This window comes from Balaenoptera acutorostrata, chromosome X (genome assembly GCF_949987535.1).
Source record: "Balaenoptera acutorostrata chromosome X, mBalAcu1.1, whole genome shotgun sequence".
NCBI classification, from domain to species: Eukaryota; Metazoa; Chordata; class Mammalia; order Artiodactyla; family Balaenopteridae; genus Balaenoptera; species Balaenoptera acutorostrata.
In genome coordinates, this window is record NC_080085.1 from 38,785,000 (window position 1) to 38,809,949 (window position 24,950).

General features: G+C 42.0%; 1 protein-coding gene across 1 annotated transcript in view; it reads right to left on the reverse strand.

The window, feature by feature from the left end:
• MAOB (monoamine oxidase B) overlaps window positions 1–24,950 on the reverse strand; it is a 115,909-nt gene that overhangs the window by 998 nt on the left and 89,961 nt on the right. Inside the window, exons 9-14 of the mRNA XM_007180263.2 lie at window positions 21,011–21,107; window positions 19,924–19,977; window positions 17,192–17,249; window positions 14,549–14,646; window positions 1,982–2,093; window positions 1,031–1,093 (exon numbers count right to left, since the gene is read on the reverse strand). Coding sequence (XP_007180325.2) covers window positions 1,031–1,093; window positions 1,982–2,093; window positions 14,549–14,646; window positions 17,192–17,249; window positions 19,924–19,977; window positions 21,011–21,107 — 482 coding nt within the window. The remainder of the gene's footprint in view (window positions 1–1,030; window positions 1,094–1,981; window positions 2,094–14,548; window positions 14,647–17,191; window positions 17,250–19,923; window positions 19,978–21,010; window positions 21,108–24,950) is intronic.

Consider the following 24,950-nt stretch of genomic DNA (forward strand, 5'->3'; position numbering starts at 1 on the left):
GGGTTCAGAGAATATTTGGTGTCAGTACAGGGCTTATGCACTTTGCTCCAGAAAGTCTGTATTTCTTCCAGTTCTCCGAACGTGACTCACACTTGCCAACCTCTAGGCCATGAAACACCACATTCCCTTTGCTCAGAACATTCATTCCCCGTTCCCCACCGGGCCCTTTACTTAACTAATTCTGACCACTAACTTCAAGTCTCAGTTTATACCTCACTTCCTTCGGGAGCCTTTCCAGTGTCCCCAAACTAAGATGACCCCCTCTTTTTACATTCTCAGCATGTCATCTTCATGGCACGTGGGCTTTTTTGTTATCTTCTGTTCTCCCCACCACATGCTGAGCTCTGAAAGCGCTGCTGTACCATTATCCCAGCGGCTGATGCAAAGCAGGTGCACAATAAATATTTGCTGAGTGGATGCATCTGTGGTCCACTCAGTCCTCAATCCCATCTCTGAAAGAAGCACTAAGAGAATGACTTTGGAGTGGCCAGGCTACTGTTTTTAACCTTACACTTGACAGACGAATAACTTTGACCCTTTGGACCCTTGTCCTCTATGATGTGTGTACTTCCTTCCAGGCAGGAAAATTTCCTGGGGTTTTATTACAAAATGATAAGTATATTGAAAATGCATTTTTAACCTAAATCTGCTCCATTTCATTCCACTCCTTTGTCCCCAGACAGGGGATACTGACATATCTTCCTTTCATTTCCTCCCCCCTATCACCAGGTTAGAGATTTATTCAACAGACATTTATTGAGTTCTTAATAAGTCTAGAACTCTCTGAGTAATATCTCATCCGACCAAAAAATAATTTTTTCCTAATAATCTGCAAGGCATGTGGCAGCTGCAAATTTATCGAAGTTCTTCTAAATCCCTCACCTCTGCCCTAACCCATGGCATCTCTTTAAACATTCATGGGTTGAATCACTTAGGGGAAGGTCTGTGAATATATACAAGTGTGTTCTATTTGCAAGTAATTGTTTTTAGAGGAAAGAGATTGAAATTCACGATATAAAATATAACGTACCACAGACTCTGGTTCGGGCTGCCAGATTTCATCCTCTGGGATCTTTCCCATGGCATGCAGGATCTGAAAAGAAAGCGCATCTTGGTGAATAACAAAAATGACACCATCTTTCTCCTAATCTGCTCTTTAAATAAAGGACTACCAATGTCTTTTGGGATATCCATCAAAAACACGAGGGCAAAAGCCAGTGTAGTCCACTGAACCTTTGAAAAGATCCAAAAGGTCTTCCATCTATAGCATAAGAAGGTCCAACCATTAGACTCACCATAAATTTTAATAGCCGTGAACACGCCTTAATAGGGATGAGATCAGAGAAACTGTCGGAAAATATATAAATGAATTCTGAATCCTAGTGTAAACATGTTTGGTTCTCTAATATTAGACCTAGGTTATCTCTCAAGTATAGCCATGGTGATCTTTTGCCCCATGGACTCTTTTTACCTTGGACTCATTGTTACTTTTGGGTTAAGGTGTTCATTTCACCTGAGACTACTGTTAAAAAGGTGTTTTCGGGGCTTCCCTGGTGGCACAGTGGTTGAGAGTCTGCCTGCCAATGCAGGGGACACGGGTTCGAGCCCCGGTCTGGGAAGATCCCACATGCCGCGGAGCAACTGGGCCCGTGAGCCACAATTACTGAGCCTGCGCGTCTGGAGCCTGTGCTCCGCAACAAGAGAGGCTGCGATGGTGAGAGGCCCGCGCACCGCGATGAAGAGTGGTCCCCACTTGCCGCAACTAGAGAAAGCCCTCGCACAGAAACGAAGACTCAACACAGTCATAAATAAATAAATAAAAAGAACGTGAATTTCTTTAAAAAAAAAAAAAAAAGGTGTTTCATTGTCCTTCAGATGGGGGTTCATGGGGAATTGGCTCCCAGGATCTCAGACATATTTCACCTGTTTGTCAGGCCCATGAGCTGCTTCCTTCCCCACAGCCCGTGACCCCAGGCCTTACCTCTCGGGCTGCTCTCTCCCCGGCCTCCACAGCCCCCTCCATGTAGCCGCTCCAGCGTGTAGCAGTCTCCGTGCCTGCGAAGTAAATCCTGCCCACGGGCTGGCGTAGGACCCTTGAAAGCAAAGCAAAGAGATAAAAGTGGTCAGTCTCAGAGAGCCAGAGGAGAGCCTTCCCACAAAGACCAAGGTTGGTCCGTTTCCTCAGACTCTAAATGTCAGGAAGTCCATTGGCAATTTTGGAATAATGTTCATGAGTTCCTCCAGTTCTTACGTGATCTTTGTCACAGACAAAATGGAATAAAAGCCAAAGTTCACTCCTGCACCAAGAGCTTACAGGTAAAGGGACTGACATCAATGGAGGTAAAATAAGTATTTGCTTCACATATGTAAAGTGAGGGACTGTATATGCCCGGTCATGGATAGCTGGTTCACCAACTTTGAGCGAGGAGACACGTGCCCCCAGTTTCCCACCTGGTCATTCCACCAATGAACTTGGCAAATCACTTCCTCTCACTGAGCTCTGGCTTCCCCATCTCCTAAGGGGCATGATCCAATAATTTTTAAAACCTTTTCTATTAGTAACATTTAACAAATCTGTGAGTATGACTATGGCTCCAAAACCACCATTCCTTGAGCACTTAGCTCTTCCAGTGTGAAGAGTTTCACTGCATTAAATTACAACAGTTAACATTTTGGGGGGCGCCAAACACTCTTCTAAGTGCAGTAATCTTTACCACAACCATGTGAGGTCAGTACGATTATAACCCCCATTTTGCAGGTGAGAATATGGAGGTACAGAGGCTGTGGTGGACACTGTGGTGCCCTGCCTAGACCTCCCTTCAAAAATGAAGGACCTTGCTGTTCCTCCCTGCTCTTGGCCCATTCCAGGCCCCCCTCCCCAGTCAACCACTGATCTGCTTTCTGTCTCTATAGATTAGTTTGTATTTTCTAGTATTTTATATAAATGGAATCATATAGTAAAAAAAAAAAAACCAAAAAAACATGAAGGACTTATTCCCAGGTGCTGGAAGTGCTGCAGGAAGATGGCCTTCTGATGTCAGCCCTCTTTGGCAATTGCCTCCACTAAAGAAAATTGCCTGGTTCAAGGTCATGCCTCCTTCCAGCAGCAATTGCATCCAGTGACTGATCATCACAGGGCTATAAAAACCTGACCCCTCGCCCCAACTTGGGACATTTCTGAAGGGCCATCTTAGTCCTAGAACTCCCTGAAGGGTCAGCTGAGGTCTTCACTGGAACTTCACTGGGAGAAACCCAACTTCTCTCTCTGCCCACTCCTGCTTCCTTCCTCTCCCTTCCACAGATGTTGATGCCTAGGCTCTCCCTAGTACATATCCTATATGCTCATCTTTGCTTCAGAGTCTGCTTTGCTGGGGAATCTAACCAGCAACAAAGACAAAGTAATTTACTCTAGGTCATAGCTAGTAAGTAGCAGAGCCGGTATTTGAATCCAGGTCATCTGACTCCAGAGCCCACAGTCTTAACCACTTGGTTATACATCCTCCCTCTATTGAATTATTTTTTAAATCTTTTTAAAGAACTCCATGGCATAGCTACAATTATCCATTATCCCATTTTACACATGAGGAAACTGAGGCTTAGAGAAATGTGTGCTGACTTGCCAAGACCCACTTGCTAGAAAATTGCAGAGCTAGGATTTGAACTAGGTCGACCAGATGTCAGAGTCTCTGTCTTTATGCTATATGTTTTTCCTAGTGTATCATCATCATCACTAGTTAACAAAGAGTGCCCATATGCTACACAAAAGGACAGAGTGTCACAGCACTTAGTTTCTACGAGGGGCAGTTTGTTGTTACCCTGGCAAAAATACCATAAGGGAAGCGCCATCAACATGTCATTATTCATCCTATTCCAGGTTTCCATTATATTCCAGATAATGGATGTGGATGTCCAGAGCTAACATCCAGGCTCTGTCTTAGTCAACACTGTATACCACTGGGCCTTTTACAGAAAACCAAATGAGTTGGCTTGAATTGGTGGGTTTTCCTTCACCTACCCTTATTGTTGCCATCAAGCAAAAAAAGGGGAGGAGAATAGAAGATACTATAGAATACTAGAATGCCGATAATAATACATAGCATAATCTGGAATTATTCATAGCCAGCATGGGCTGGACAGCCTAAGCGTATTCAGGAAGGGTTCTCGGCAAGAGAAGGTAATTTTGCTTTTTCCATGTTCATTAAACAGTGCTGCTTTCACCACGTGAATCACTGCTTTCAAACAGACGGAACCCAAATTGGAAACCTCTGGGAGGCCTGGCCAAATCCTAGAATTAAATATTAGAAGAGAGAATAAAGGCTTAGAGAATTAATCATGCTGACTACTGGAATGTAAAAATGTGAAAACCAAGAATTTATTTCAAACAGGCAAAGATATCTTCCCTCCACTTGTCATGTGGAAATCTTCTTCCTTTGGGGAAAAAGAAAGCCCCAAAACTGGGGAAGAAAAATCCCTGCTGTTTCTCGTGCAGGTGAGGGAATAGACACTATAGGATATTTCCATGTATACTTCTTGTGGCTGGGTGGAGTAAAATATTTCCTTATGTGTTTTACCACTTAATCACTAAAGTATTGGGTTGGCCAAAAGTTCATTCGGGTTTTCATAACATCTTACAGAAAAATCCAACCCAATATTTCAGTCTAAGAAATAAGCACACATTTCTTAAAGTAAAAAACCTTAAGAGAGAAGATGGCGGAAGAGTAAGACGCGGAGATCACATTCCTTCCCACAGATACAGTAGAAATACACCTACACGTGGAACTGCTCCTACAGAACACCCACTGAACGCTGGCAGAAAACGTCCGACCTCCAAAAAGGCAAGAAACTCCCCCCGTACTTGGGTAGAGCAAAAGAAAAAAGAAATAACAGAGACAAAAGAATAGGGACGGCACCTGCACCAGTGGGAGGGAGCCGTGAAGGAGGAAAGGTTTCCACGCACTAGGAGCCCCTTCGCGGGCGGAGACTGCGGGGGGCGGAGGGGGGAAGCTTCAGAGCCATGGAGGAGAGCGCAGCCACAGAGGTGCGGAGGGCAAAGCGGAGACATTCCCGCACAGAGGCTCGGCGCCGAGCAGCACTCACCAGCCCGAGAGGCTTGTCTGCTCCCCCGCCGGGGCGGGCAGGGCTGGGAGCTGAGGCTCGGGCTGCGGTCGGATCGCAGGGAGAGGACTGGGGCTGGCAGCGTGAACACAGCCTGAAGGGGTTAGCGCACCACAGCTAGCCGGGAGGGAGTCCGGGGAAAAAGTCTGCAGCTGCCGAAGAGGCAAGAGACTTTTTCTTGCCTCTTTGTTTCGCGGCGGGCAAGGAGAGGGGATTCAGAGCGCCGCCTAAACGAACGCCAGAGAAGGGCGCGAGCCGCGGCTATCAGCGCGGATCCCACAGCAACAGGGGCGCAGAGGGAAAATCGGAGAGACTCCCGCACAGAGGCTCGGCGCCGAGCGGCGCTCACCAGCCCGAGAGGCTTGTCTGCTCCCCCGCCGGGGCGGGCGGGGCTGGGAGCTGAGGCTCGGGCTGCGGTCGGATCGCAGGGAGAGGACTGGGGCTGGCGGCGTGAACACAGCCTGAAGGGGTTGGCGCACCACAGCTAGCCGGGAGGGAGACCGGGAAAAGGTCTGCAGCTGCCGAAGAGGCAAGAGACTTTTTCTTGCCTCTTTGTTTCGCTGCGCGCAAGGAGAGGGGATTCAGAGCGCCGCCTAAACGAACTCCAGAGAAGGGCACAAGCCACGGCGATCAGCGCGGACCCCAGAGACGGGCGTGAGACGCTGGGGCTGCTGCTGCCGCCTCCAAAAAGCCTGTGTGTGAGCACAGGTCACTCTCCACACCTCCCCTCCCGGGAGCCTGTGCAGCCCGCCACTGCCAGGGTCCCGGGATCCGGGGACAACATCCCCGGGAGAACGCACTGCGCGCCTCGAGCTGGTGCAACGTCACGCCGGCCTCGGCCGCCGCAGGCTCGCCCCGCCTCCTCTGTACCCCTCCCTCCCCGCGGCCTGGGTGAGCCAGAGCCCCCGAAGCAGCTGCTCCTTTAACCCCGTCCTGTCTGGGCGGGGAACAGACGCCCTCAGGTGACCTACACGCAGAGGCGGGTCCAAATCCAAAGCTGAACCCCAGGAGCTGTGCGAACAGGGAAGAGAAGGGGAAATCTCTCCCAGCAGCCTCAGGGGCAGCGGATTAAAGCTCCACAAACACCTTGATGTGCCTGCATCTGCTGAACACCTGAATAGACAACGAATCAGCCCAAGTTCAGGAGGTGGACTCTGGGAGCAGGAGATATTAATTTTCCCCTTTTCCTTTTTTTTGTGAGTGTATATGTATATGCTTCTGGGTGAGATTTTGTCTGTATAGCTTTGCTTTACAATAGCTTTATTTTACTTCACTATATTATAGCCTCTTTCTTTCTTTCTTTCTATTTTTTCTCCCTTTTACTCTGAGCCGTGTGGACGAAAGGCTCTTGGTGCTCCAGCCAGGCATCAGGGCCGTGCCTCTGAGGTGGGAGAGCCAACTTCAGAACACTGGTCCACAAGAGACCTCCCAGCTCCACGTAATACCAAATGGCAAAAATCTCCCAGAGATCTCCATCTCAACATCAAGACCCAGCTTCACTCAACGACCAGCAAGCTACAGTGCTGGACATCCTATGCCAAACAACTAGCTAGACAGGAACACAACCCCATCCATTGGCAGAGAGGCTGCCTAAAATCATAATAAGGCCACAGACACCACAAAATACACCACCAGACGTGGACGTGCCCACCAGAAAGACAAGATCTAGCCTCATCCACCAGAACTCAGGCACTAGTTCCCTCCACCAGGAAGCCTACACAACCCACTGAACCAACCTTAGCCGCTGGGGACAGATACCAAAAACAACGGGAACTACGAACCTGCAGCCTGTGAAAAGGAGACCCCAAACACAGTAAGATAGGCAAAATGAGACGACAGAAAAACACACAGCAGATGAAGGAGCAGGCTCAAAACACACTGGACTTAACAAATGAAGAGGAAATAGGTAGTCTACCTGAAAAAGAATTCAGAATAATGATAGTAAGGATGATCCAAAATCTTGGAAAGAGAATAGACAAAATGCAAGAAACATTTAACAAGGATGTAGAAGAACTAAAGAGGAACCAAGCAATGATGAAAAACACAATAAATGAAATTAAAAATACTCTAGATGGGATCAATAGTAGAATAACTGAGGCAGAAGAAAGGATAAGTGACCTGGAAGATAAAATGGTGGAAATAACTACTACAGAGCAGGATAAAGAAAAAAGAATGAAAAGAACTGAGGACAGTCTCAGGGACCTCTGGGACAACATTAAACGTGCCAACATTCGAATTATAGGGGTACCAGAAGAAGAAGAGAAAAAGAAAGGGACTGAGAAAATTTTTGAAGAGATTATAGTTGAAAACTTCCCTAATATGGGAAAGGAAATAGTTAATCAAGTCCTGGAAGCACAGAGAGTCCCATACAGGATAAACCCAAGGAGGAACACGCCAAGACACATATTAATCAAACTGTCAAAAATTAACTATAAGGAAAACATATTAAAGGCAGCAAGGGAAAAAAAACAAATAACACACAAGGGAATCCCCATAAGGTTAACATCTGATCTCTCAGCAGAAACTCTGCAAGCCAGAAGGGAGTGGCAGGATATACTTAAAGTCATGAAGGAGAAAAACCTACAACCAAGATTACTCTACCCAGCAAGGATCTCATTCAGATTCGATGGAGAAATTAAAACCTTTACAGACAAGCAAAAGCTGAGAGAGTTCAGCACCACCAAACCAGCTTTACAACAAATGCTAAAGGAAATTCTCTAGGCAAGAAACACAAGAGAAGGAAAACACCTACAATAACAAACCCAATACATTTAAGAAAATGGGAATAGGAACATACATATCGATAATTACCTTGAATGTAAATGGATTAAATGCTCCCACCAAAAGACACAGGCTGGCTGAATGGATACAAAAACAAGACCCATACATATGCTGTCTACAAGAGACCCACTTCAGACCTAGGGACACATACAGACTGAAAGTGAGGGGATGGAAAAAGATATTCCATGCAAATGGAAATCAAAAGAAAGCTGGAGTAGCAATTCTCATATCAGACAAAATAGACTTTAAAATAAAGACTATTACAAGAGACAAAGAAGGACACTATATAATGATCAAGGGATCGATCCAAGAGGAAGGTATAACAATTGTAAATATTTATGCACCCAACATAGGAGCACCTCAATACATAAGGCAAATACTAACAGCCATGAAAGGGGAAATTGACAGCAACACAATCATAGTAGGGGACTTTAACACCCCACTTTCACCAATGGACAGATCATCCAAAATGAAAATAAATAAGGAAACACAAGCTTTAAATGATACATTAAACAAGATGGACTTAATTGATATTTATAGGACATTCCACCCAAAAACAACAGAATACACATTTTTCTCAAGTGCTCATGGAACACTCTCCAGGATAGATCATATCTTGGGTCACAAATCAAGCCTTGGTAAATTTAAGAAAATTGAAATCGTATCAAGTATCTTTTCCGACCACAACGCTATGAGACTAGATATCAATTACAGGAAAAGATCTGTAAAAAATACAAACACATGGAGGCTACACAATACATTACTTAATAACGAAGTGATTACTGAAGAAATCAAAGGGGAAATCAAAAAATACCTAGAAACAAATGACAATGGAGACACGACGACCCAAAACCTATGGGACACAGCAAAAGCAGTGCTAAGAGGGAAGTTTATAGCAATACAAGCCTACCTCAAGAAACAGGAAACATCTCGAATAAACAACCTAACCTTGCACCTAAAGCAATTAGAGAAAGAAGAACAAAAAAACCCCAAAGCCAGCAGAAGGAAAGAAATTATAAAGATCAGGTCAGAAATAAATGAAAAAGAAATGAAGGAAACAATAGCAAAAATCAATGAAACTAAAAGCTGGTTCTTTGAGAAGATAAACAAAATTGATAAACCATTAGCCAGACTCATCAAGAGAAAAAGGGAGAAGACTCAGATCAATAGAATTAGAAATGAAAAAGGAGAAGTAACCACTGACACTGCAGAAATACAAAAGATCATGAGAGATTACTACAAGCAACTCTATGCCAATAAAATGGACAACCTGGAAGAAATGGACAGATTCTTAGAAATGCACAAACTGCCGAGACTGAACCAGGAAGAAATAGAAAATATGAACAGACCAATCACAAGTAATGAAATTGAAACTGTGATTAAAAACCTTCCAACAAACAAAAGCCCAGGACCAGATGGCTTCACAGGCGAATTCTATCAAACATTTAGAGAAGAGCTAACACCTATCCTTCTCAAACTCTTCCAAAATATTGCAGAGGGAGGAACACTCCCAAACTCATTCTACGAGGCCACCATCACCCTGATACCAAAACCAGACAAAGATGTCACAAAGAAAGAAAACTACAGGCCAATATCACTGATGAACATAGATGCAAAAATCCTCAACAAAATACTAGCAAACAGAATCCAACAGCACATTAAAAGGATCATACACCATGATCAAGTGGGGTTTATCCCAGGAATGCAAGGATTCTTCAATATACGCAAATCAATCAATGTGATACACCATATTAACAAATTGAAGGAGAAAAACCATATGATCATCTCAATAGATGCAGAGAAAGCTTTTGACAAAATTCAACACCCATTTATGATAAAAGCCCTGCAGAAAGTAGGCATAGAGGGAACTTTCCTCAACATAATAAAGGCCATATATGACAAACCCACAGCCAACATTGTCCTCAATGGTGAAAAACTGAAACCATTTCCACTAAGATCAGGAACAAGACAAGGTTGCCCACTCTCACCACTATTATTCAACATAGTTCTGGAAGTCCTAGCCACAGCAATCAGAGAAGACAAAGAAATAAAAGGAATCCAAATCGGAAAAGAAGAAGTAAAGCTGTCACTATTTGCAGATGACATGATACTATACATAGAGAATCCTAAAGATGCTACCAGAAAACTCCTAGAGCTAATCAATGAATTTGGTAAAGTAGCAGGATACAAAATTAATGCACAGAAATCTCTTGCATTTCTATACACTAATGACGAAAAATCTGAAAGTGAAATTAAGAAAACACTCCCATTTACCATTGCAACAAAAAGAATAAAATATCTAGGAATAAACCTACCTAAGGAGACAAAAGACCTGTATGCAGAAAATTATAAGACACTGATGAAAGAAATTAAAGATGATACAAATAGATGGAGAGATATACCATGTTCCTGGATTGGAAGAATCAACATTGTGAAAATGTCTCTACTACCCAAAGCAATCTACAGATTCAATGCAATCCCTATCAAACTACCACTGGCATTTTTCACAGAACTAGAACAAAAAATTTCACAATTTGTATGGAAACACAAAAGACCCCGAATAGCCAAAGCAATCTTGAGAATGAAAAATGGAGCTGGGGGAATCAGGCTCCCTGACTTCAGACTATATTACAAAGCTTCAGTAATCAAGACAGTTTGGTATTGGCACAAAAACAGAAATATAGATCAATGGAACAGGATAGAAAGCCCAGAGATAAACCCACACACATATGGTCAACTTATCTTTGATAAAGGAGGCAAGCATATACAGTGGAGAAAAGACAGCCTCTTCAATAAGTGGTGCTGGGAAAATTGGACAGGAACATGTAAAAGTATGAAATTAGAACACTCCCTGACACCATGCACAAAAATAAACTCAAAATGGATTAAAGACCTAAGTGTAAGGGCAGACACTATCAAACTCTTAGAGGAAAACATAGGCAGAACACTCTATGACATACATCACAGCAAGATTCTTTTTGACCCAGCTCCCAGAGAAATGGAAATAAGAACACAAATAAACAAATGGGACCTAATGAAACTGAAAAGCTTTTGCACAGCAAAGGAAACCATAAACAAGACCAAAAGACAACCCTCAGAATGGGAGAAAATATTTGCAAATGAAGCAACTGACAAAGGATTAATCTCCAAGATTTACAAGCAGCTCATGCAGCTCAATAACAAAAAAACGAACAACCCAATCCAAAAATGGGCAGAAGATCTAAATAGACATTTCTCCAAAGAAGATATACAGATGGCCTACAGACACATGAAAGAATGCTCAACATCATTAATCATTAGAGAAATGCAAATCAAAACTACAATGAGATATCATCTCACACCGGTCAGAATGGCCATCATCAAAAAATCTAGAAACAATAAATGCTGGAGAGGGTGTGGAGGAAAGGGAACACTCTTGCACTGTTGGTGGGAATGTAAATTGATACAGCCACTATGGAGAACAGTATGGAGGTTCCTTAAAAAACTACAAATAGAACTACCATACGACCCAGCAATCCCACTACTGGGCATATACCCTGAGAAAACCATAGGTCAAAAAGAGTCATGTACCAAAATGTTCATTGCAGCTCTATTTACAATAGCCAGGACATGGAAGCAACCTAAATGTCCATCGACATATGAATGGATAAAGAAGATGTGGCACATATATACCATGGAATATTACTCAGCCATAAAAAGAAATGAAATGGAGGTATTTGTAATGAGGTGGATGGAGTTAGAGTCTGTCATACAGAGTGAAGTAAGTCAGAAAGAGAAAAACAAATACAGTATGCTAACACATATATATGGAATCTAAGGGAAAAAAAAAAAAAAAAAGGCCATGAAGAACCTAGTGGCAAGACGGGAATAAAGACACAGACCTACTAGAGAATGGACTTGAGGATATGGGGAGGGGGTGGGGTGAGATGTGACAGGGTAAGAGAGTGTCATGGACATATATACACTACCAAATGTAAAATAGATAGCTAGTGGGAAGCAGCCGCATAGCACAGGGAGATCAGCTCGGTGCTTTGTGACCACCTAGAGGGGTGGGATGGGGAGGGTGGGAGGGAGGGAGATGCAAGAGGGAAGAGAAATGGGAACATATTGTATATGTATAACAGATTCACTTTGTTATAAAGCAGATGCTAACACACTATTGTAAGGCAATTATACTTCAATAAAGATGTTTGAAAAAAAAAAAAAACCTTAAGAAATGTGAGTTTATTTTTTTTACTAGAGTTGTACTGTCAATACTGTCCTCTGTCTTCCATTTGGAAGCAGAACATTTACTGTGTACTTTCTAGGCCATGAAGATAAAATTCCTTGCAGTATCCCAAACGTCATGGACCTGAAAGGTCAAGGGAATCCCTGCGGGCCAGTTGTCCTCGCTTGGATTCAGAGGTATGTCACTAAGATATGCTCTGCCTCAGTTTCTATCCTCCAGATTGAAGCTAGTCACATGAAGCCTGAAACATGGCCCTGAGAAGGAATAAAGATGAAGGAGGGTGCTGCCATGTCACCACAAATGCCTGACATGATGGGGTTTATCTTGCTTCTTTCATGTGGTCAGGGTCAGGCTAGTGCAGGTGAGTGCCCTTCCCCCCCCCGCCCCACCCCCCACTGACCCCATGGCTCCAAAGGCATTTTCCTGACACTCCTTATGGGATTGAGCATGAAACTAGCTACCCCGTGGTCAGAAATCTAATCACATCACAAAACTGATGGTCTTTCTCTGTTGAGAGGTTAAGTTTTGTATTCCTAAATGTGTTTTATGAAGCAAAGGATCCTATCTGCCTTTCTTACTCTCTATTCTATCCTCAAAATCACCCATAGGGCCCAGCCGTGTAACTTTTCCCCAGACATTCCAAGAACTTGTTAGATTCCTGTAGGAAGCGTTTGCTCATATGGTTCCGTCTGCCTAGAATACATTCCCCAGTAGCCTTTCTCTGCCTTCTACAATTCTCAGGTGGTATGTGTATTACGAAGCCTTCTCAGCTTTCTCTAGGTAAGGCTAGCCCATCCCTCCCTGGGTCCCCATGGCATTTTCATGCCCCTCTATTCTTAGAGTACTTACCATAGTATGTTTGAGTCAATGTTTGATATTTTCTCCTCTCCCCATCCCTACCCTAGCTCCTAACACCGTCAGCTCCTTTACAGCAGGGAGGGCTTATCTTGGTACAGGCAAACTTTGTTTTGTTGTGCTTTGCTTTATTGTGCTTCGCAAATATTGCATTTTTTTTTCACGAATTGAAGGTTTGTGGCAACCCTGCCTTGTCAGATGATGCTTAGCATTTCTTAGCAACAAAGTATTTTTTAATTAAGATATGTACATTTTTTTAGACATAATGCTCTTGCACACTCAATAGACTACAGTATAATGTAAACATAACTTTTATACGCACTGGGCAACCAAAAAGAAAATAATTTTGTGTGACTCACTTTATTGCAGTAGTCTGGAACCGAACTCACAATATCTTCGAGGTCTGCCTATATATTGAAGTTTTCAGCAGAGTGCTTGGCAAATAGTTGGCACTTGGCCAATAAGTGCTGACTGAAACAATTACTATTGACATATTCTACAATCAGCATATCCAAAAATTAACTTAATGACCAGTAGCTAATCAGGTGGCACCCTCTGAATGATCTCATAGATGGTATTTTGCCATCTTCAGGAAGATGAGGAAAGTGATCACCAAAGCCATTATGTATCCTCTCACAAGCAGGTTTTAATCCTTCTTTGACTGGTTTTCACAAACAGATTGATTAGCCATTTACATTTACTAACACTCTTTTTTTGTTGCATACTCAGCCTTACTCATTACTCTACATTTCCTATTTTGTTTAGATTGAGCTCTTGGCATTAAATGATTGCTTCGTTTAGTATTACTTTGATGGTCATAATAATTACTACTACATTATTAATTCATACCTTGTTGTTGTCATCAAATACAATGAACTAAACACCAATGAGTCATATTTGGCTGCACAACACTGTAAATGCTAAAAGCCATTGAATTATACACTTCGAATGGGTGAATTGTATGGTATGTGAATTATATCTCAATGAAGATGTTAAAAATAACTTATGCTCTTATTAACATACTGATTCTTGTCTACTGTATGCCATCTTGTGCTTTCTCATACACCTGCTAAGGAAAGTGAGGTCCAGAGAGGAGAAGTGACCTGTCCAGGATGACAAAGTTGGTTATTGGTAGAATCAGGGGGTGGAACCCAAGTCCCTTTACCCCCAGTCTAGAACACAATTTGCTTTTATAATGCTGTACCCATGTTGGCACTTATACAGTGCCCATTGAGGAAGTTCCACTGAGCCCTAAACTCAGTATAAAGACACTTCTTCTGACAATATAAGTGAACCCTCTATCTGAATTCCTATCCTTATGCTGCCACCTTCTTTGGCTCTATTGATTGGGATTGCTCCTTCAGAGGAATTAAGAGTCAAGGGCACCACCATGATGCAGAATTATAATGACTTCATTAGATTCACAAGATCCAAAGGAAATTGGGGATTTGGGGATTTTTTTTTCCAGTCTTTACAAGGAACAGGGGAGAAGAGCTACACGAACCTTCTTAGAGTTATGGACTCAGATTCAGGGAATTTCAGTTAGAACTGAGCCCACTTTTACTCTACCTTCCATATTGAGTCATGATCCCAGGGGGGAAGTAGGTCGTGTAGCAGCCCCCAGAGTACTGCTCCTCGCACCAGTTCTTCTCTTCATAGTGCACCGGCTGCAAGGCAGAGCGACAAAAACTCAAAGGAGACTCAAAGGAAGCAATCTAGTCTCGAATCAATCAAACACAGTCCAGTAGACTTCATATTGGAGAATCAGTAATTGTCTGAAATAGAGCCTTATTATCCCGATGTTTTTAGAGATAGGACTTTGGGCAGGTAAATGTCCTTGGTAATAGACTTCTAAGAAATTCTGACTTAGAAAGTTTTCTCACTTGATTCATTCCTGTCCCAGGTACTGTTCATAAGCTGCAATTGTCTAGCTCTATGTTTAAATTGGCCTTACGTATTAAGAAGTTTTTAGTGCCTAATGGTTTCAAGACAAGTTTAAAAAGGGATTTATGCTTACTGGAGTAAGGAGGATGAAGAAAGTAGAAAAGCATGCCTGTTAAGGAAAAAGAATGACCAGATTCATGTTCTTCATGCAAGTCAACTTTGTTAAGAGAAGCTAGAACAGACGAATTAATGTTTTCATGGGATGTAGGCCCTTCTGTTGATGGCGATGCAGGCAACTATTGGTCTGAAAAATATGTTTTTGCCATGAACAGGCAAAACATTAGCTGAGATTTTGCAAAGTTCAAGCTCTTTATTACAATAACTAAACAAAAGTATTATCATTAGGTATTATTTTGAAAAGATAAATCAACATGGCAAGTCTTAAGAGAAAAATGTGAGCATAAACATAGATTTGGAAAAGATGTTTTGTTTTAAAAATTTGCAGTCACACATGGGACTTCGGATAGTCATTTGTAACAAATCCTATCTACAAAGCACGAGGCCCTGTCTGAGGGGTGTAAGTTGCTCTGATGCCTCAGGCCCGGCCCTCTTCCCTCTCTGCATCTGAGGGTAACAACCATCTCGTGGGCATCCTTCTCTGGCTGTCTCCAGCCAGCCGATCAGATTTCATCTTTCACCTTTCCTTGCTCCCAGGACAGACACCAAAGCAAGTGCCCATCTCTATGCCAAGAGCAAACAACAGCAGGACCAACTCGTTTTTTTATTTTTCTTTTTTTGGCCGTGACTTGTGGCTCGTGGGATCTTAGTTCCCCTACCAGGGATTGAACCCGGTCCCTCAGCAGTGAGAGCTCGGAGTCCTAACCACTGGACGGCCAGGAATTCCCAGGACCAACTCATTTTTATCACCAGCAATTAATCACCCACATTCTTCTTAGGAAAAGAGACTTTCCCATATTAAAAATGATCAACTTTTTGGGAACTTGAGCACAACTGCTTTCCCCTCCCACTGGGGTTGCCTGGACAACCATCTCACAGGTTGTCGGAGAATCCTCGGTTCTGCACTGCCTCAGCCTGAGGGTGTCTCAGAACATAACTTCAAAAAAGCTTGAGTATCTACCAGGGAGAAATATCTTGGACCGAATATTTAAACAGGAAGACCAGTCAATTTTAGCAGCTGTGGTAGGATTAATTTTTAATGTGTATATACTTTGGGTCTTGCTACCTCACTCATATTACGCTTGTGCCCAGAGGCTATGCTTATATTTAAACTTGTTAAATGGTATATGAAAGCAAAAAATGAAACAAAACACATTCTTCATTATTATTATGTTTATCTCCAAACCAATCAATTCATCATTCTTGTTCATTTACTGAGGAGGAATCCCCCAAACCTTCAAGAGCATGTGTTTCACCTGTAACAAGTAACTCTTGCTTTAAAAGGATGAACAAAAATGACAAATTCAAAAGCCATAACAACTTGACTAGGAGGAAGCAAGCCACTGCAAAGCTGAGCAAAGTAAGTGTTTGGGGGATAAGATGAAGCCACGTAGCTGTTCAACTAGGTCATGGCGTGCACTGCAGAGATTTGGATTTAAGAGGCTTAACAAGTTAAACATTCTTAGCCCCTTTATTAGATTTTTCTTATGCTTTAACTGCTCATTTGGACATCCTTTTCCATTGTCTTCAAGTGCTGCACGGATAACTGGATTTAATAATAGCTTTCAAAAGGTGATGTAATCCGTGTCAAAACATTAAAACCCAGCAGTCTGGTGAATGGAATGAGAATGTCGGTTCATTGTTTTAAATATTGATGAAGGAGGTCGTTATGGCTACTGGTTATGGGCACTTTGGGCCCTTTGACTCTCACCAAATGCCCCTACCGCACTGCCTCCCTACCCATCCCATCCCACCTTTAACCACCCAGTGGGGAAGGGAACTACTTTGAATTTGAAGATCACAGCTTCCTCAGGCTACCTGCCAAGATGTCTAGGAAACTCAGCTGACAGGGCTCACCTTGAGCCAATCAGCATGTCTTCCCTGCTACAGGAAGAGCTCTGAACTCAGGGACAAGGGTAGTACCACCTAAAACACATCAGTGTTGCAGGGTCCCTAAGCTGCCACTAGCACAGCCAGGGCCCATACTCTCTGGGACAACTCATAAGTTTACCAACTCTGGTGCAGACTCCTCTGAGAATAGATCAGGGAAAACATGAGCTCTAGAGCCCTACTTGCACAAGCCCATCCCTGCTAGCACCCTGACAACAAAGCAAGATCTCTCTCCCTTAGGGAAGGGTTGGGAAGCCTTACGTGCAAAGCTTCTTGTGAGCCCAGAACTTTTGCATAGAGGTCACAAAGTTTCTTCAACCTATGGGAAGAGAGGGGGAAAAATAAGTGAAAATGAAGAAGGCAGAAAAAGTCAAAGATGTACCTATGATTCCCATCATTCAAAAAGATTCTGAGCTATTGCTTCCACTTGACATTTCATTTTAATTTTTCAAAACAAGGCACCTTGTTCTAGTTCCAATATCTTAAATCTGTGAGGTCACAAATGGTTTTAAAGAAAAGGAAGTGACGCATTGCCTGCATCACTGGGGGCACACAGCAATTTGTTCATTCGTTCAAGAAAACATTGTGTACCTGCTGTCAATTTCCTAAGCACTGGAGATTCTGGGAGGACTGAGACTTGATTCTTGCTCACCTTCCTTTCTCTCCCCATCCCACTAAGAGGAAATGGGCAAAGTGGAGCAGGAAAAGCTTCGAATTCTGCTTCTGCCTCTTCCATGCTATGAGGTCTTGAGCAGGTTACTTAAGCTCTCTGACCTTTAGTTTTATCAACAAACTCACCTGATTTTTTTCACTAATAATGGTAAAACAATGTGGTCTCAGGACCAGCAACAGCGGCTGCATCACCCGGGAACTTGTTAGAAATGCAAATTCTCAGACCTCATCCCAGACCTTCTAACTCAGAAACAGCAGTGGTGGCAACTGTGTTTTCACAAACCTTCCAGGTGATTATGTTTGAGAACCACTGATATAGAGCATATAAAGTTCCCAGCTCAATAACTGGTACATACGTAATAAATGCTCAATAAATGGTAGCTCTTAAGAAATTTAGTCTTATGGGGGAATTGGATGTAAGCCAAAAGTTATAATTAGTCAGTTAAGGTATGAGATTAGACTTATTTCCATTCTGATTTTTATAGAATAGTATTGTTAAAGGGGATCTTACAGGTGATTTAGAGTTAGGCCAATGATTTCAAAAGTATTATTATTTTTTTATTTTTTATTTTTTTTAAGTGTATTTTTTTAAAATTACTTATTTACTTTTGGCTGCATTGGGTCTTTGTTGCTGTGCGCAGGCTTCTCGTTGCGGTGGCTTCTCTTGTTGCGGAGCACGAGCTCTAGGCGCGCGGGCTTCTGTAGTTGCGGCGCGCAGGCTTCAGTAGTTGCGGCGCGCGGGCTTCAGTAGTTGTGGCTCACGGGCTTAGTTGCTCCGCGGCATGTGGGATCTTCCCGGACCAGGGCTCAAACCCGTGCCCCCTGCTTTGGCAGGCGGATTCTTAACCACTGCACCACCAGGGAAATCCCTATTATTATTTTAAACCCAGGAGCTCTTTCTACAAACAAAAGTATATGAAAATGCCTAATTTCCCCGCCCTTATTCCCTCTCTTCCATCCCTCCTTCCTTCTTTCTCCCCCTCCACCATCTCTCTCTCTCTCTCATTTTTTTCCTTCTTTGTTTCTTTCTAATTTGTTTTTACATAAATGGACTAGTTTGGCACAAGCAGAGGAACAGTCAGACAGAGTAAAGAAAATTAAATTCAGGAATGGAATCAAATACATAAGGGAATTTAGAATCATAAAGGTGGGTATTCTAAACCCATGACAAAAAGATTATTCAATAAAATGGCACTGGGACAAATGGCTACCCATGAAAGAAACAAAGTTGGACTCCTATGTGACTTCTTACACCAAAATATATTTCAGAAGGATCAAAGATTTACACATAATAGATGAAACCAGAAAAGTAATGGAAAATGGGTAATTTAAAACATAACCTTGGAATGGGAAAGTCTTTTCTATGCATGACAGACCATTTGGAAGCAATGATTTTAAAAACTGATCAACCTAACTTTATAAAAAGTTAAACTTTTATTATAGTATAAAATGGATAAGCCATAAATATGATCAAAAGACAAATTGGGAAAAGATCTGTCCCAGGCACTGTTCTAGGCACTGGAGACCCAGCAGTGAACCCACCAGACAAAACTTCCTACCTTCGTGGATGTTAATATTCTAGTGGGGACATTTTTTTAGTGAGTGGGCCAGTCAGACTGCCATAGCCCTGGCCAAGCACAGTGATGGCGATAGTCAGAAAGCAGCATGCTAACGGTGGGGGGGAGGGTGCAGGGTTGTGAGGGTTAGGAATGTGCCACAATGTAATTCAGGGGCTCTTAGTTGGTAAATATGTTATCAGTGGTGGTGTGGGAATAAATAATTGGTAGTGGTGAATACTAATCGCTGAAAGAAATTGCCACCTCCAGAGAAACTAGTCCTTCTGTACCTATAATCTGTAATAGTTATGCATCATTCATGCAGGATATACTGCAGACGGCCCTGCAATGCGGTCATTTGTCTACCTGGTTATCTCCTCCCCAAGTAAAATTTCAGCTCCTGGGCTATATCCATTTTTGTATCCTCCATAGCTCCTTGCATGGTATCTTATGTACGATAAACTCAATAAATATTATTTCGAATGCTTGGTTCTTCAGTTATCAGCATTGTGCCTTTATACAAGACCCTCATAATGAACATAACAGACACGTTGTGTTGGGAATACACATAGTATTAAGCAGTCTTTAAGTTTAAAAGTTAAGCAAAGTTGAAAGTGGGTAGAAAGAAGAAAAGAAGGAGGAAAGAAAGGGAGACGGCGTACAGAGGGGGGCAGGAAGGGAGAGAGGGGCAGAGGAAATAAGGGAGGAGTGAGGGAGGGAGAGAGAGAGGGAGGGAAGAAAGAAGAGGTACTTTTTTTCCCCTACCTTTCCTCTTTGGTAAGACGGGTCAGTTTTCTGGCTTTGTGGGCAAGAATAAATCTAAAACATACAAACAAGAAAAAGGAGGGGAAATCAATGGCTGCTTTCATCCTGGCCTCATTTCTATAGCTACACATGTGCCTAGTGTACAAGTTAAAAGTGAACCAGAAGAAACAAATCATACACTATATAATTTTATGTTCCATGTTTTAACTATTTCCCGGTTACATTCCTGACACTAAAAGGCACCTTCTAGTTTTAGGGATTCAAGAGACTCAAAACAGATGACTGGCCATAATTTTTGCCTGGGATAATACCATGACTGACCCATCTCCCCCTGCAAGGCTGATGTTCAACAGGAATATGCCCTGGGTCTCAAAGGTCTACCTAAGATGTGTCTGAGACTTTCCATTTTCATCCAGCCCTTTCTCTTTGGTTCTGTCTTCAAGATGGTATCTCCCTAGTGCCCAGCCTTTTAGAATCCGCCTCCATTTCTAGCCCTACGATTGCCTTCAACTTACCAACTAGCTTTGATCTCCCTGTTTTGACCCTTGGCTCTCTGAAATAAACTCATACAGATCCTAAGACCCATCTCAATTTTGGCTGCTCCAGGTAACCACCGCCCATGACATCCCCATCTGTGCTGCTCTTCCCTGCCAAGCTGAGAACTGGGCTGGTCTTGGCTCCTCTCTAGTGGCACCTGGAAAATCTCAGCATCCCATGTAAATACCATGGATACCTACACAGCCTCCACAAGAAGCCCTCTTAGTGAAACACCCTAAGTCAAATCTTCCTATCATGTTTTCACAAAAGATAGCTTACCAGAATACGTCAACCCCCAGTATTAAACAAGAAGCAGAAAACTAGTATAACAACTTTTCAAATGTTATTGGTATTCTAATTCCTTTCTAAATATTAATTTGTTCGGAGACATTATTTTTTAAAAAGCAGTAAGATTTTTCCTACTGCTGTATTTGGAGAAGAGTGACGTTGGGAAAAAAATTATTGAACAAAGTTTGGGGCACATTTATTAACAGTATAGGAATACGTTGTCAACATGGGAGATCATCACACCACCATAAGCATGCCTTACCCTATTATGGCGGCGTAGCTGCCATCAGGTTTGGTATCATCCAACGTGTAGGCAACTGGAGCTTCCTCTCCTTCGATAATCATGCTTCCACAGTAATCTTGGAGAAGAGCAAAATGGAAAAAGGCATTCATCACCCTATCAAGCTACCCTTAGCAGTTACAATGAAGCACACATTTTTCAACTTGAGAAGCCCAAAGGCTGAAAATAAGATATCATACCCTAAATATACAAAGTCAAACCAAGCTGATGTCAAAGGGAAGGCTAAGGAGCCAACATTTGGTGAAAAACTCAAATGGTAAGCCCCTCTCTGCAAAGAAGCAACGTGATATTATGAATTAATCCAGGCCAACATTTAATGAAATCTTGTCTTCCTTGCTGTAAATACGTGTGCCCCTCTTTCCTCTTTCACAGGAAATCAGATAAAACCAAAGATGTGTTAAAGAAACGCTAGTCTATTACTGTAAAAGAGAAGGGACTGAACATTCACCTTTTATGAGGAGCCACTTATTCAATGCTAACTAGTTCTTGATTATCTAGAGACAGGGCAGAGAGGACACAGATGACTAAAATGCACAAAATCCCTCCACTTTTCCACCCTCCTCCTTAAAAGGGAGGGGATATATGTATACACATAGCTGATTCACTTTGTTGTACAGCAGAAACTAACACACCATTGTAAAGCAACTATATTCCAATAAAAATAAATAAATAAAAAGAAAAAAAGATATCTTTGCTGGATATCGAAAAAAATAAAATAAAATAAAACGCACAGATTCCCAAATCCTCATTGCAAACAGGACCTCCGGAACAACTTGGAAAACAATTTCAGCTCATTCTGCACAAAAGTGCTTCTCTCGTTCCCCTCTTGAACAAAATATATGTAATTTCAACAAAAGAATACAACAGAGCAATGGTGAAAATGTCAGGGCAGAATCTGAAATGTTATAATAAGATCCTACTACAGTGTACCACTCCTCCTGCCCCATCATTTACTTGCAAATTGAGGTTGTTCGGACAAAATCATGGTGGAAGACCTGGGAACTAATGTTGTATAGAAAATCCAATGAGTGGGTTTCAAAATTTGGAAAAAAGAACAGAGAAATAACTTGGAGGGTATGCACTGTCCCGACCTGTGTGGGAGCAGACACACCTGTAGGCTTTTTGACCTGCACTTGCTTCTCTCTCTCTCTCTCCCCACGACTCTCCCCACTTTGCATCCATGAGAATCAATGTCCTAGTCAGCCACTGGATTGAGGGGGACTTGCATGCCCCTCAGGTGTACTGGGGCTAAGAAAAACATTGAGAAAAACTGAAATAGGGGAAGGAGAAATGCTTAAAGTTTGTCGAAGAATTTAAGAAGATTTAAGAATACAACAGAAATAGTTAAGGAATCACCTTGTTATAAGAAGACAAGAAAGAGGACAGGATGTGATAAGAGAAAAGAGCAAGGGCACACGGGTCACTTGGGGTTCTGCTGGACCGGACAGAGGGATCATGCAGGACACCAGGCTGGCTGGGGTGGAGGCCCTGCTTTCTGGGTGGAGGGGCTCCTTGGACACGTCCTTCACAGCACAAAGTTGGCCTCTGCACCCTGCATGTGCACTGGGCAGAAGTGAAGGAACAAGGGGGCAGAGGGAAGAGTCCTGTTCATGCCAGAACAAACCATGTGGCATCAGTAGCAGTTCTATCATTTGTAGGTAGAAAGCTCAGGAGCTCTGCCCATGCACATGGGACTTCCAGTTAGCTTGGTTCAGCCTCACTCTTAAAAAGGAAGGGCCATTCAAGGACATCTAGACATTGAACAAAATTCTTTAACAAAAGAAGCAAAGACAAAAGCAGAAACAAACTAACAAACAAAAAGGAACTCTCAGGAAAAAAAGACAAAGAGTAGAAGAAATTTCCCCCAAAGTGGCAAGTAACATTCTCAAGGAGAAAAGAGAAGATATTGTACCTATGGGAGGTAACAAAGAGGACTATTCAGAATAAAATAATTCAGGAGAAGCTCTTTGAGTGTGAAGTGTGGAAGGAGGAGTTCTGAAAAGACCATCACATTCATCTGGAAGAATAACTGACATTTACCAAGGACAAAATTACAGGAAAAATATTGAAGAGAGAATATCCTACCAGATATCAAACATATTATAAAGCCACGGGGATTAAGATAGTACAGTGCTGCCAAAGGATTAGAGAATATAAATCTGTTTTCTCCAAAGTGGGGTGTGCACACCTAGATTGCACATCTGGATAGTGGAGAAAGATATTAGAAATTCTTATTTTTCAATTCCAGGTTTTCAAAAATGACTACTCTTGTATATTTTATAATAAAAACAATACACTTTTTTCCAGTGGTCCATGTACATAATTTAGGAATAAATATATTCAGTGGTAGCTGATATTTAATTTTTTATATATAGGGCTATAAAAAATATTTGGAACCCAGTGACAAAAATCAGTGGAAAAGAATTGTTGGTCCAGAAAAGCCGAATGTAGATATATTTCATAGGAGAATGAAACCATCATAAAAAAATTTTTAAAAACTGGTACACTGGGAGAAAATATTTGCAACACATACAGAAAAAAATTAATAAGCACAGGATAAATAGATAATTTACAAAATGATTTCACACAGCCCTGAAGCCTTATTAATGATGAAACTTACAAATTATAGATAAATGGGACATTTTCCCCTACTGATCGGCAGAAAGTTAAAAATGTTATTAGCTGGTCTACCCAAGTCAATTGACTTCGTAACTGCACTTTTACAAATTTATCAAAAGGAAATACTCCTATTCAAATCTTCAGAGCAATATGAAGGAAGCTGTTTATTGTAGCATGGCATATAATAGCAAAACCTTGGAAGCAATCGAAATGCCTATCATCAGCATACCTATCGGGTACATTTTGATAGAGCCATACAATGAAATACTGTTTATTCAGCTGTTGAAATGAGGTAGATTTAAATGCACTGATGTGGAGAAATGTCTGTGGCATACCATTAATAGGAAAGAGCAAATTTCAGTATAATGTGTATTATGTTTTTTTAAAAAAATGGTTTGGGGAAAGTATATAACATTTATTTAAAATTATATTTACATATAAATGTTATGCATATTCTTTAATATACATTTAAAGTATATATACATTTCAATATATAGGTACAATATATTGAAAATATTACCTGTGCCTACAATAAATCTCTAAGGATAAACAACTTACATTTTTAACAGTGGTTCCCTAAGGGGAGGGGCAATTGGAGAGGGACATTTTTCATACACTTTTATATTTTGAAAGTTTTATCGTGAATAAATTCACTTCTGTAATTTTTTTTTTAAAAGCAGGTACTGCTTCTGTTATTTTAAACTGCAGGTGAAATCATTTAGATTTAAGGGAAAATCGAAATGGTGCAGATGAGCAAAAGCGAGGGATACTGAAAGACATAAGGCTTTGGCAAGAGCCTGCTCTCTCCAGGTAAGTGGGGATGGGAGGCAAAGCTAAGGTGGCTGTGATGCACCCCCCGCCCCTGCAGGGACCCCGGGAGGGCAGGGTGCTGACGGTGAGGGAGGCTGAGCTTAGGATGATTTGGTGGGAGACCAGCAAAGAAGAGGGGGCCCTTCCCTGTAAACTCACAAAGATATTACACACTTAAGAAACTGGAAAGCATTTCCTGGGACAATCATTCTACAAGCCAGCAAGAACTGGCTAGGGCTACCTGTATCAAAAGGCAAAAAGTTACCTTGTCTTTAATAGTCCAAACCACGCTGCACTTATAAAACAAACAAACAGTAATCCTGACTGATCGATTGATTGCTGAGTGCCTCATATGGGCCAGTCACTGTGCTAGGCTGTTTGGGGCTGCAAAAATCACCCCCTTTGAATCTGGTTACCTCATATTCCCTGTGCTTTTGTATTACTCATTAATCACAGTGCCTTTAGGGATGGC